The following is a 14521-nucleotide window of genomic DNA, read 5'->3' on the forward strand; positions in this document are numbered from 1 at the left end:
AGGTCTGGCTTGTGTCGGTCTGTCCCCAACAGACACAAATGGGACCAAGAGGTCAGGGTTCTGAACCATGTACTGTCATCACTCACCTGGTGGCAGAGTCCTGCATTGAGGTTGGAGGGAGTTCCCTTTGCAGCTCCATCCCCGTCAGTGACCGTCATCTCCGATGCCTTGGACCTAGGGTTGGGGGCCCACCTTGGTGATCTCAGCATGCAAGGTCATTGATCGAGTCACAATCGTTCCCTGCATGTCGTCAGGAAGCTCAGAATGGTTTGCCTGGCCTGCCAAGCCTTCCTACCTCACATAAAAAGGAGGGAGGTCCAGGTCCTGACAGACACTACAGCGGCTATGTTCTATATCAACAAGCAGGGCAGAGCCAGATTGTCTGTCCTTTGCCACGAAGCCCTCAGACTTTGGGACTTCTATCTCCAACACGACATCTGTCTCTTAGCCAGGCACCTTCCCTAGGCCAGGAACGCTTTGGCAGATCACCTCAGCAGGGACCAGCTTGTCTCACCACTAATGGTCTCTCCATCCAGAAGTGGTCACCTTCATCCTCCAGAGGTGGGGGACTCCCCAGGTGGACCTGTTTGCATCCAGTCAGAACAGGACATGCTCTGTTTTCTTCACTATTTGGGGGATCGACAGGGTCTCCTTTTATGCTCCTGTGGTCTGGGGCTCTGTCGTACGCCTTCTCACCTCAGTGCCATTGATTCGCAGGGTTCTCATGAAGATCAAGCAGGACAGGGTGAAGGGGATCCTTGTAGCAATGGCTTGGTTGCGCCAGCACTGGTTCTGTATGCTTCTGAACCTCTCAGGTGGCTGCTCCAGTGCAGTTACCACTCAAGCCGGATCTGCTGTCCCAAAACTATGGCAGTCTTCTGCATCTGAACCTGGAGGCGCTGCACCTGACTTCTTGGCTGCTGCATGGTTAAGTGCGGAGGAGCAGGAGTGCTCGACTGCTGTGTGATTCTAATCTTCTTCTGTTTCTAATGTGGCTTGAAGTTTAGCATCTCTGAAGGTCCTTCAAACATGCAGGAGAATTGCCATAAATGAGGTTGGTTTGGTATCTGGTCAGCCAAAAGAGACTTCTGATTTTGCCATGTCTAAAAATATTGTGATAAAATATCATAGTTGTTTTGAAGTATTTTATCAGGAAGTGCAAAGTGAGCCACTTAACAAGTAATCTTCTCTCTCTTAAAGCCTTAATCTTGTAGCACTAAAATGAATGGGAATTTTGCCACTAACTTCAATAGGTGAAGGATTGAGCTTTAATTGCCATTTTGCTACATCCAGTGGCAGTTGCACTAATTAAAATAGTTACATCTCTGGGATTCAAATAAGAAATTCTTATATAATGACTTAGATTCTCCAGTTTAAAAATAGCCCATAAAATAAATTGTCATATGGAAAGTGGGTATTGGAATTTCATGCTAAATAATCAAAGGGCCAAACATAATACATCTTTTTATCCCCTTCAAACAAGCATTTTGTTTAAATTGCGCTAGTGACTGAATGTCATCTTCAACATATTTTACTGGGCTATTAGTTTTTCTTTGTCGGTCTGTCATTTAGACTGGGCATGGATCATTTTTACTCTATGGTTATACAGGACTTGGCCCAGTTGGCCCTGATTTTTGATTGGGATTGCTTAGTGCTACTATAATAAAAATAGTATTAATTTGCACAAAGTCCTGGGTTAATATATGATTGCATTGAAACCCAGTGCACTCTGCTTTGGTTGGTGGGTTGTCCTGGTGAGAAGCTTGTTTCAACCTTTGTTTTAGGGAACAGAAACTTAAAATACCAAAATGAAAATAAAGGGGATGGAGGGAAGAGTCAGATTGGGGTTTCTCAGCATTTAGAAGGACACAGTGTTTTAAGTAGACATTTAAGCTTCCTAATAAAAGTTTGACTGCTTTTGCTTTCTTGGTTTACCTGTGCATGGCTAATGCAAAGGTATACATGTCTCTTATCTCAGTCGAATCAGTGACTTGTCTTTTTAGAGCAGTGGTTCTCAAACTTAATTGCCCTGCACTCCCCTTCTGACAACAAAAATTACTAGCCAACCCCCTGAGGAGAGACTGAAGACTGAGCCCTCCTAAGCCCCACTGCCCTGGTTGGGAAGGCCAAGGCCAAAGCCCAAGCCCCCCCGCCCCGGCTGGGGAGCAAGGCTGAAGCCTTCATGCTTCAGCTTCAGCCCCAGGCAGTGGGGCTTGGGCTTTAGCTTCGGCCTCAGGCTCCAGCAAATATAACGCCAGCTCTGGCAACCCCATTAAAATAGGATCTGGACTCACTTCGGGATCCAGACCCACAGTTTGAGAACTGCTGCTTTAGAGGTATATTAAATGTTACTTTGACTTTCAGCAACTGTGCAAAAGCTGAGTGTTGGGAGGATGGAGAAAGGGTAGAATTACATGAGCTCTTGTCTTATTTTGAATGAAGACCTGTTTACCTAGAGAGTTTCACTTATATATTGATCTAATTTTTTTTGTAGATGGTTGTGAAAACATTCATGGATATGGACCAGGACTCGGAAGAAGAAAAGGAGCTGTATCTAAATCTTGCATTACATCTTGCTTCAGATTTTTTTCTCAAACACCCTGATAAAGACGTGCGCTTGCTGGTAGCATGTTGCCTTGCTGATATTTTCAGAATTTATGCCCCTGAAGCTCCATACACTTCACCAGATAAACTAAAAGTAAGTTGAAGTAAGCATGAATGGAGAAAATGTCTGAAGGGGGGGAAAAAAAAAAGGTGGTGGGGGAGTAAGGCAGAATGAATATATTTTACCCATTGCATCCCAAGCAGAATGATTTTACAAATTTCTGGTTCCACCAGGTTGCTAGTTATTGTATAAATCAAAATAAATAAGTTAACCAGGTTAAACCCTTGGATTTCTCAGGTATGGGGACACAGGTTCTGTCTGTGCTGTGAATTTTAACTGCTATAAAAGTCGAGAGACGAACATGTTTGTTAAATCTTCTAACTCAGTTATATTGTAGACGTAACAAATATAACTGGCGAGAAGCATAACTGTTGTAACTGTGGTCCCAACCTATGAAAGAGGCAAGATGGGTAAAGTAATATCTTTTATTGAACCACTTCTGTTGATGGAAGTTATAAGATTTTGAACTGCTGAGTCTCAGTGTATCTTGAAAGCTTGTACCTTCCACCAGCGGGAGTTGGTTCAATAAAAGATAATACTTCACTCACTTTATATCTCAGGCAGCCTCTGCTTCCATATATAATATTTAAAGGCTTTTGAAATTAACTTTTATATCTGTTTTCAATATGAGATTAACTAGAATATCTACCCTCTGTCCTTTTAGTAGTGTTGGCAGGTCTATAGCTTCCACAGGATCCTTCTGTGAGACAGCAGCAAAATCCTCTACCAGCACTTTTAAGGTAGTGATCACTAGTGCTTTCAGTTAGCATTTTGGGGGTATTTCTCTTGGGCTCTGTGGGACCCATGCTTGTTGACATGGTATTTCCAAGCCTGCACTTGTGTGCCCCGCTGCATTGTAAACCTGAGTTTACAGTTGCTGGACCTAGGTCTCAGCTGTACTAACATGTCTACACTGCACTATGCAGACCTTCTAAGTCTTATCCATTACTTGAAGTGTGTCCACACTGCAAAGTTACAGGGCTTGGACCTGAGCTGCAGCAGGACTCTGACTCTAATCCACTCCTCTATCTAGTTTCTAGTACCTGGGTCCTGAGTGCTTGCTGATTGAGCTGGACTGATGGGGAGGCTTGGGCTCAAACCCGAGTCAGAGACCAAGTTTATTTTGTAGTGTAGAAATGCCCTTGGAGGGCAGAGAGTATTTTATTGAAGAAAGATATGTTTGAAAATAGTTTAGATTATAGTGTTACACTCCACCCAACAGAGTGAAAATTTCTGCTGAGAATTTGAAAGTTGCAGTTTTAAGAGTGACCTTCCTGTACATTACCTGAAATACCCATAGCCCAGCTAGATAGAGATGGTTGATTGGGAATATGACAGTTTAAACAGCTGCAAAGTCATCTTTTTGTTACAGAAACTTTCCTATTATGGCAGTTTAGATGGCTTTACTCTTTTTGTAATGGAGGGTGCAAGGGAATCAATACCAGCTAAATTCCTTCTAAGCTGCTAAGCAAGCTATTAAGGGTGGCGCAGGTGAGGAGAGACAGTGGGAATAGGTGGCCCTCCCACAGCGCAGGGGAGAGAGGTGGCCAGGAAGAGGTGCCTTTCCCATGGCATGTCCCCAAGATGCTGTGGAGAGAGAGGGAAGGCTGGGGGGAACCCAGCCCTGAGCTTCCTCCTGCACTGTAGACCCCTCATCCCTGGCCCCACCCCAGAACCCACACCCCCAGCCAGAGCCCTGAGCCCCCTCCCACACTTCATACCCCTCGACCCCATCCCTGCCACACATCACCTCCATAGTGGTGCACATAACAAAATTCATTCCGCACATGCATGTAAAAAATTATAGGGAACACTGAACACCAGTCCTACCTTCTTTTCTTCCTCTCCTACCCACCCCGCTCCCAAAAAACAAACAAACAAACAACTTCTCACTACATTATCTGAATCTTGAGTGATGAGTTGGTCTTTTTTTTTTGTTTAATTGCAGTGAAAATTAATATTTAAAAAATAGTGTTGTCTTTTTGTTCATTGTCTCCTGCTCTTTGCTCTTGGCTTTCACTTCTCTAGTCTTTCTTTGTCTGCAGATTTCAGAGTTGTGCCTTTCAGAGATAAATTTGTAAGTGCATCAAAGACATGAAAAAAGAGAGGGCAAATAGTGGAGTCACTTTCTTGTAAAATAGTGATGTAGCAGACTGAGTATGACATTACACAGGGTACGGTCTGAGCTGTTGAACATCTGTGTCCCCTCAATTTACCAATCCTGGGGTACCTTTTACACTGCTTTGCTTTGCTCTGAGAACTACCACTCCTAGCATGCAAAATCACTCCCAACTGAATTACATGAATGCTCTGGCCAGCCACTCATGATTTACCAACACCAACAACTTCCCAGTACCAAAACTTGTAGAAATGTGCATCTTGTACTGCCCAGCTCTCTACTGGACAATATGAACTCATATAAAGTCTGTCATTCCATCAATGGAAAATCGTAGGACTGGAAGGGTTCTTGAGGTCATCTAGTCCAGTCCCTTGCACTAATGGCAGGACTAGGTATTATCTAGATATGTACAAACTCCCTATTATAGGATATGTACAAACTTTGTTATTTCAAGTGAAGGTTCCCCAACAGATAGAATCATAGACTATCAGGGCTGGAAGGGACCTCAGAAGGTCATCTAGTCCAACCCCCTGCTCAAAGCAGGACCAATCTCCAGACACATTTTTACCCCAGTTCCCTTAATGATCCCCTCAAGGACTGAACTCACAACCCTAACAACAACACTTCAACCCAAACAAACAGATTTAGATAAAACAAGTTTTTTAACTACAGAAAGATAGTTTGTAAGTGATTACATGTAATGAGGCATGAAGGCAGAATTGGTTAAGAAGCAAATAAATGATATGCAAGGTAATACTTAATTTAGCAAGCTAAATGGATTCAAAGCAAATATTTTTATCTCACAATATGCTTACAGCAGTCTGTAGTTACTGAAAAGGCTCCCAGCCAGGCTCCCTCCCTCAATTCAATGTTGCTTCCTTTGTCTTTCAAGCATTGTAGCTGCCATCAGTAGAGACAGGACCGGGAGGAGCCTAGGTAATTTGGAGGTCACTGTTTCTCTATGCTCTTCTCCTGTCTTTGAGGATTATCTCTAGCTGGGGTTCAGGCGACAACCAATCTGTTTACAGACAAACTCCCAGCTGTTCCACTGTCAATATGTAAAGTTCTCGCTCACACCCTTCTTCTTGCCAAAGAATGATCACTTACCTAGGTGATAGTCTGTAATAGTTCGTCTAATTATGCTGATACCTGGCTGAGGCGCCCATGTGTCTTTGTCTCTGGAAAAACTAGTTTGTGCCTGGTTTTCTTGAACTTGGAGCATGTAGAATCTTGTTACTTTATATGCAGTGTTGATATACACATTTTACCAGGACAATAATGTTCAGTAGATTGAGTTTTCATATGGTAGCTCACAAGGCATACTTTGTACAAAATTTATTGTAGTCTTGTAAAAATAGTAAATATGGGGTATAGTGTATCACACTGATAGTTTATATTCATGAAATGAGTTCACAGGTGTCCTGGTTGCAGGACTAAAGACTTTTTGATCCAAAGAATGACGATAATTTCTTCATATTCATGTGGGAATAAAGGTAAGAGGAAGAATGCCTCTTTCTGGACCAGTGTGTTGTTTTTTCCCCAGATTTTACTCTATTTTCCTTCTAAATCTTTCTGGCTTTTTAATCAGGCATACATTGTTTTAGTCGGAAATTGAGGTTGAGCGTCAGCCTCTAAGGCCCACTCAAAGGTTTGTTGCCCTGTTGCCTTGAGTCTCCCATGAAATAATCTGATAGTGCAGTTAATACAGTGTTGTCCTCAGAATTCACATAGAATATCCTGCAATTAGAAGGTTGTGCACAACTTCTCTTGAGGAAGAGGGAGATTGATCTGAGGAGTGATCCCTGCACTGTAAAAACTAGGCCATTTTAAGCTGTCTCGTGTTAGGTAACAAAAATTGAAATCTAGGTCTCCAATCTAACTTTTTTGTCACCCGTCTCAGAAACTCTGTTTCTGCTATATCTTTTTTTGAGAATGTGACTGGCCCCAAATTAAATCAAAATTCAACATCTTTCTGACAGATATGTTGTAGCTCAACCAGAAGCTATGGGTTCAATCTAAGACTCGGTGAAATTCTGTGTTTTGAGATAAGAAAGTCAGACTTAAATGTTAATAGTTGTGCCTTCTGGCATTAAAAGCCTATGATTCTTTTTGGCCTTTAAAATATATGAGCACAGTTAGGGCATATAATTGGAATTATAATACCATTACGTAAATCAGTGTTTTCTGTCCTATTCCTTGGTATAAGTGGAGTCAGTAGTCCACCTATTAAAGTTGTCTTGACACTTGCTGTTGTAAGAGCCTATTTTCAGAGCCATATAACTTCGCTGAACTTTGACCGTTTGGTCTGAAATTTTCCATGCTGGATGTCTGACTCAGGCTGAAGTTAGTGTGTGAAAACTCCATCCAAAATGTTTCAGCTGTTTCTGAGAATGAAGCTAGAGAAGAATACATTGCTTTGTCATTTTAAAAAATATTGGGGACACTTTCTCTCTTTGAGACACTCTAGTGTCCCTATACTTGGGAGCAGGGACTTGAAATGTGACAGGCGGGTGACTTTTGTCTTTGCTGTTCCTGTGAAAATCTGCCCTAATTTGGCTAAATGATAGGACTTTGAAAAATCTCAATTCTTACCTGTTTAGTAGAGACTGATATAGAGTTCAGCAGCTAAAATCTCCAAAGATTGTCTTCACTGACCATGCTCCATCCCCTCACAATTGCTAGTGGAGGCTGCAAATGTATCATCCCCTCAGAGGGAGAGAATATCATTAGTCTTCTCACAGATCCTTTATGTGCATGTGCACCATCTCTGAATAGTGACTGAATATGCTCCAGCCCAGAGCTTCAGAAGCAAAGTCAGACTTACCTGTAATGACTACTCAGCTGCTGCAGAATGGCATGGTGTTTGGGTATCAGAACTGAGAGTACAGTAATTCCTCACTTAACATTGTAGTTATGTTCCTGAAAAATGTGACTTTAAGCAAAATGATGTTAAGCAAATCCAATTTCCTCATACGAATTAATGTAAATAAGGGGGGGGTTAGGTTCCAGGGAAATTTTTTTTTGCCAGACAAAAGGCATTATATAAGTTATTAAACAAGCAATTTAATACAGGTATAAGTTTTTAAACAATTTAAAAAAAACAATTTTTAATACTGCAGTTGTCATTGCTGAGTATGAAGCTTGGTTGAGGTGGTGGAGTCAGAATGGAAGAGGATGGATTATCCGGCTGCTCCTCTTGCTTTTCTTGCAAGCACAGGCACTGACTTTGCCGGGGGGAGGGGGCTCAACCTTTGGCCCATCCACTCCACCCCTTTCCCCAAGCCCCCACCTTTGACCCATCTCTTCTCCCTCCACACCTCCTCCCCCCTTCACGTGACATGCTGCATCTTCGCTCCTTCCTCCTCCCTTCTGAAGGCTGCAAACCAGCTGATTGTCATGGGCAGAAGGCGGGGGGAGGAGCGAGGACTTGGCAAGTAGGCTCCTGCCACGCTTCCTGCTCAGGACAATCAGCTGGTTTGCATTGTTCAGGAGGCAAGGGAGGGAAGGGGACATAACTACAACGTTAAGTGAGGAGTTACTGTACCACATCATGGAATGTGTTAGCTTTTTTAAAGTCTGGTAAATTACATATATATTCTCTCTCTTTGTGTTAAAAGAACATTACTGAGGTTCCAAAGTCGAGCAGTCAAAATTAGGAAATGGTAGAGTTAAGATTCCCAGTTCGTATACATTATGATAGTCCTTAATTACATGATCATATACTATTTTTCCATGGGACTCCTGACTCCTTCAGTATGCAGGATGGATCTGCTCTGGAGGTGAATCAGGGTTGTGTAGTTAAGGAGACTATTGTCTGTAAGAACCTGTCTCATTTGTCCAGAAGTTGGAAGGTCTATAATGAATGAGCCTAGGGACTGTGGAAGGTTAAGGTCTTATGGTTAAGGCTAGTTGGATGCTGCTCAAGATAGTTTAATTCTGTTCCTGTGTGATGATGAGCAAGTCATTTACCAGACTTCTTGTTGGAGGTCATCAGCAATTGTTTTTTCTCATTTCCCTTGAGACGTTGGGGTCTGATTTTGCTTAAGTGCTGAGGACTCAGCTGAAGTCAGCGGAAGATGTGACTGGAACATATACAATGCTGAGTACTCTGAAAAAATCAGATTCTTGGTCTCAAACTGGGCACTCAAAGTTAATGGATATTCTTGATCTTCTGTCTATGCCTCACTTCCCTGTTTGTGAAATGGGAGTAATATTTCTGCTTCACTTCACAGGGAGATTGTGACTGTTTGTGAAGCATTCAAATATTATGGTGATGAGTTTCATAGAAAAGCCCATGAGGAAATTACAGTTTTGTCTTCAGAGTAGGATTTGAAGAGGGTGTAGTAAACAAGGTCTGTGTACATGCACTGAACAATGAGGAGGGGAAAAAAGACTGAGTTAGCAGCTCATTAAATAAGTTCTGTCCATCTTGTGAACTGAATGAATCAGTGGCCTGTAGAAAACCTATTATGTGATCATATAATTAAAGACTGTATCGTAATGCGTATTTACTATTATATGTTAGGAAATGCCTGTGGAACCTTAACTCCTGAATGCCTTTCTTTGTAACCTTTAATGTTTGAATATAATTTGTGTAATAGTCTCTAATCTTGTTTTTTGTTTTGTTTTCTTTGGTTGTCACTACACATTGCACTGAAGTTCTCAATGAACTGTCCACAGTGGTGCCCAGAGGTTTTCTAAATAGTTAGTTTAGAACTCAGCAATGTGTATGACTAGTTCAGGGTGTCAGGATCAACGAGAATGTGTGCTCTGCTGGAGAGAATCCCATAGGAAGATATATTGAAAAGACTTGTGACTATTCATCTCTTTTCTAAGTAGAGGAGTGTGTGGTGGGTGTAATAGAGGTGTGCAGGAGAGATCCTGTATTTGAGCCCAAGAACTCAGTAAAATGGGGGGGGGAAAATCCAGTTATGTGGATTCTGAGAATATTTAGGTTAGATAGGATACAGAAATCCGACTGGCTTAATGAAGAAACTTCTATAGACAGGTTGTTCTGTAACTGTCTACAATACGGGACAAAGAGTCCTGTGGCACCTTACAGACTAAAAGACTTATTGGAGCATAAGCTTTCGTTGGTGAATACCCACTTCGTCAGATGCATCTGTGTGGTTGACTGGTCAGTTTGTAACGCTGGTGTTCGTAAGCCTGAGGTTCTACTGTATTTATAAAATGGAGAATAAGGAGAAGCTAAATGAATTATTTGCATCAGTCTTCACTGCAGAGTATGAGAGAGAGTACCATACCCGAGCCATTCTTCTTAGGGACCAATCTGAGTAACTGTCCCAGATTGAGGTATGAATAAAGGAGGTTTTGAAACAAACTGATAAATTTGATAGTACTAAGTCACCAGCACCAGATGGTATTCACCAAACAATTGTGAAGGAACTCAAATATGAAATTGCGGTAGTACTAACTGTGGAACGTAACCTATAATTTAAATCAGCTTCTGTACCTGATGACTGGAGAATAGCTAATATGATACCACCTTTTTAAAAAGGCTCTATAGAGGATTCTGGAAATTACAATCCAGTAAGCCTAACTTCAGTACCAGGCAAATGAGTTGAAACTCTAGTAAAGAACAGAATTATCAGAACACAGATAAACATGACTGTTGGGGAAGAGTCAACATGGCATTTGTAAGGGGAAATCATACCTCACCAATCTACTAGAATTCTTTGAGAGGGGTCAACCAACATGTGGACAAAGATGATCCAATGGATATAATGTTGTTGGACTTTCTGAAAGCCTTTGGCAAGATCCCTCACTGAAGGTTCTCTCTTAAGCAAAGTCAGCAGTCATGGGATAAGAACGAAGGTCCTCTCAAAGATCAGTAACTGGTTAAAGGATAGGAAACAAAGGTTAGGAGTAAATGGTCAGTTTTAAGAATGAAGCAAGAGAAATAGCAAGATCCCCCAGGGATCTGTACCAGTACTGTTGAACATACTAATAAATGATCTGGAAAATGAGGTAAACAGTGAGGTAGCAAAATTTGCAGATGATAGAAAATTATTCAAGGTAGCGAAGTCCAAAGGAGACTGTGAAGAATTACAAAGGATGAGTAGGCAACAGAAATGGCAGATGAAATTCAATGTTGTTAAATGCAAATTAATGCACACTGGAAAACATAATCCCAACATACATACAAAATGATGGGATTTAAATTAGCTGTTATTGCTCAAGAAAGAGATCTTGGAGTCATAGTGGATAGTTCTCTGAAAACATCTCCTCAGTGTGCAACTGCGGTCAAAAAAAAGCTAACCATGATAGGAACCATTGAGAAAGGAATCAATATGACAGAAAATATCATAATGCTGGTGTATAAATCCAGGGTATGCCCGCATCTTGAATACTGTGTGAAGTTTAGGTCACCACCTCTGAAAAATACATTAGATTTGGAAAAGGTACAGAGAAGGGCATTAAACAATAATTAAGGGTATGCAACAGCTTCCATGCGAAGAGAGGTTCATAAGACTGGGACTTTTCAGCTTGGAGAAGAGATGAATAAGAAGGGATGTGATATTGGTCTATAAAATCATTAATAGTTTAGAGAAAATGAATAAGGAAGTGTTATTTACTCCTTCACATCACACAAGAGCCGAGGTCACCCAGTGAAATTAATAGCAGGTTTAAAACAAGCACAGGGAAATACTTCTTCACATCATGCCCAGTCAAGCTCTGGAACTCTTTGTCAGGGGATGTTGTGAAGGCCAAAATTATAGCAAGGTTCAGAAAGGATCTGCAAGGGCTTCAGGCCATACACTCTTAAGGACAGGGACATTTGTTTGAAGGGCCTGTTAATGGAAGCTGCTGTTCATCTGGCTTTGGAGCCGTGCTGCTGACTTAGCACTGAGCACATTGGCCCCAGTGCAGAGTGCTCTGTTGGCACAGGGCTCTTCCCGGCACTGTTCTCCTTCCCCCTCATGCTGAAGAAGGGGCACAAAAAACAGCATGGCAACAGGGGCTGCTCCCATGGGCTGCAGAGAGACAGGCAGCAAATTCCTAATAAAAGTGACACCCACGCCAGGTTGCTCATCTTTTCAAGAGCTACAGTTGCCGGCAGATATGCCTCCTAGGACACTCAGCCCTGTTCAGGACCCACTGCTGACTCCTAAAAGCAGTTAGGGACCCCTACATCTTCGAGCTCCCTCAATGCTGGAGGCTCTTCAGGTGGCAGAAGGCCTCCTATCGCTCCTGGTGCTGCCCATGCCTAGAGACTGCCACCCATTAGCAAAGGTGGTCACCTCCAAGATAGAAGCCCTTGATGGGGCTGCCCCAGTCGGCCTTGACCCAGTGCAGGTCCTTGTCCTGTCACCAGTCGCTGGATCCATGACGTTGATCTCCGGTGTCACGGCACCAATCACTGGCCTCTGTCACCAGTCTCTCAGCACTGCTCCCCATTGCCATGTCATACCTCTCCAGCACTATGGCAGTGGTTATTGCTCCCTGCCACCAGTCCCAGGTGTGACTCTGCTCTCTGCATCACAGCTGGCAGGAGATGGTAGCGACAGCTCCTCCCTGGTCAGAGGGAGGAGTGCTCATTAGAGTCTGGGGAGGAATCTGCCCCTCCCACATCACAGCACTGACATCAGCCGTACACACCGGACTCTGTTGCAGGTCTGTTGATAGCTTGTCTGCCAGGGAAATGGCCAGTGCAATGGCCTTATTTGACCCCGTTGGGGTCCCCATTGATGCAGGGACTATATTCCCAGCCATGTAGTCTCCCAGAGGCGGACTCAGGTGCCAACCCGGCAACCACCACTGGAGACCAACTCGGACCTGGGAGCCAGTACCGAAACCCCTACAACTCCGGTGCCATTGGCCCTGACTGTGGAGGAAGAGTCATCCCCTTCTGTGGTAACGGCCTTTTCCTCATGCTCTCTGGATGAGTCAGTCATGAGCCCCACCAACCTACTGCTAGTGGATGCGTTTTGAGCCCACCAGGAGCTGGTCAAATGCATTGCCTTCAACTTGGGGTTGAAGGCTGAGGAGATTAAGGAACCTGTGAACAACCTCTTTGATATGTCGGCTGCAGCCATTCCCTCTGAGGTGGCACTCCCAGTATGATGGGGTACTCAAGCTGGTCAAGGCACTGTGGCAAAGCCCGTTTTCTCTGTCCCCAGCATCAAAAGGGCAGCGAAGTACTATGTTCTTGCCAAGGGCTATGAGTACATGTACTCACACCCTTCCCCAAGGGTCACTAGTGGTCTTGGCCACTAACGAACAATACAGGCAGGGGCAAACTAGTGAATCCCATTAAAATAAAGACATTAAAAATCTGGACTTATTTGGGAGAGAGGTTTATTCGACGGCCAGCCTGCAACTGCATATCTCCCACCAGCAAGCATTGTTGGGGAGCTATGACTTCAATATCTGGAACACAGTGGCCAAATTTAAGTACTTCCTGTCTCAGGAGGCGAGACAGGAGTTCTTGGCCGTTATGGTAGAGGGCAAGGAAGTAGCCTCTCTCCAGGCTGCCCTGGACGTGGCCAATTTGGTTGACAGTGTTTGTGGCACAGTTCGTGGCTACAATCCTTGAGACTCTCCTGCGAGTTGCAGCACCTGTTCCAGGACCTTCCTTTTGAAGGCAATGCGTTGTTCTCAGAACAGACTGACACCAGGTTGCATGGACTGAAAGATTTGAGTGTCCCTCAGTTTTCCTTGGTCCTGCACACGCTGCCAACCTCATGGAGGCACTTCTGGCCGTCACCACCTCCTAGGTTCTTGGGCCCACCTCGCCAAAGACCCTATAAGAGAAGGGGATAGAGATTATAAGTGCCATCAACTCACTCTGTCTGCCTTGACTTCCCAGTCGGACTCCAAGACACCCTGGTGGCTTTGCGGTAGGGATTTTCAGAGTGTACCTGAGAATGGCGTACCGGACTTGCTTCAGGATCCATCCCCCCCCATCTGTTTCTGGACTGTTTGTCTCCTTCTTACTGGATGGTCCCATGTTACCTCAGACTGTTGGGTGCTCAACACAGGAGCGATTGGATATACCCTACAGTTCTCTTCCACTCCTTGCTCCCACCCCCCCTTCCTCGTCCCTCTTCAAGGACCCTTCTCATGAGCAACTTCTTGTCCAGGATGAGCCCCCCTGCGTGTGGGGGCTGTAGAGGAATTTCCTTGAGAGCTGAGGGGAGAAGGGTTTTATTCCTGATATTTCCTAATCCTGAATGCCAAAGGGGGCCTCAGGTCCATCTTGGACCTGCATTGAGTAACAAATATCTCAAAAAATTAAAGTTCTGCATAGTGTCCCTGGCCTCGATCATCCCCTCCTTGGATCTGGGAGAGTGGCACGCTACCCTCAATTTAAGACACTTATTTCCTGTGGGCATAGGAGATTCTTCTGGTTTGTGGTGGGTCAGCGCTCTTAGCAATTCACAGCATTGAGCTTTGGTCTATCATCGGCTCTGAGAGTTTTCACAAAGTGCATGGCAGTCGTAGCAACTTACCTGCAACATCCCAGGTGTGCAGATCTATTCATACCTGAGTGACTGGTTAATCAAGGGCCGTTTGTGATCCCAGGTTCAGCACAGCATCAGTTTGTTACGGGCCACCTGTCAAAAGCTGGGCCTGCTTATAAATGAACATAAATCAATTCTGACATCACTTCAGAAAACAGAGTTTATAGGGGCAGTGCTTGACTCCACTCAGGCCAGAGCCTTCCTACCGGATTTCCGGTCCTGAGTAATGTTGGAACTTTTATTGTGTATATC

At 43.8% G+C, this 14521-nt stretch overlaps 1 protein-coding gene across 4 annotated transcripts in view; it reads left to right on the plus strand.

Moving 5' to 3' along the window:
* Positions 1-14521, plus strand: part of PDS5B (PDS5 cohesin associated factor B) — a 261481-nt gene that overhangs the window by 52692 nt on the left and 194268 nt on the right. For 3 of the 4 annotated variants that reach the window (XM_030563149.1, XM_030563141.1, XM_030563158.1), the window contains one exon: positions 2495-2698. In XM_030563149.1, the coding sequence (XP_030419009.1) occupies positions 2495-2698 (204 nt within the window). Of the gene's footprint in view, positions 1-2494; positions 2699-3335; positions 3406-14521 lie in introns of those variants that run through there. The other variant, XM_030563168.1, reaches the window with a different exon arrangement.

Source organism: Gopherus evgoodei, chromosome 1, assembly GCF_007399415.2.
Source record: "Gopherus evgoodei ecotype Sinaloan lineage chromosome 1, rGopEvg1_v1.p, whole genome shotgun sequence".
Classification (NCBI taxonomy): Eukaryota; Metazoa; Chordata; order Testudines; family Testudinidae; genus Gopherus; species Gopherus evgoodei.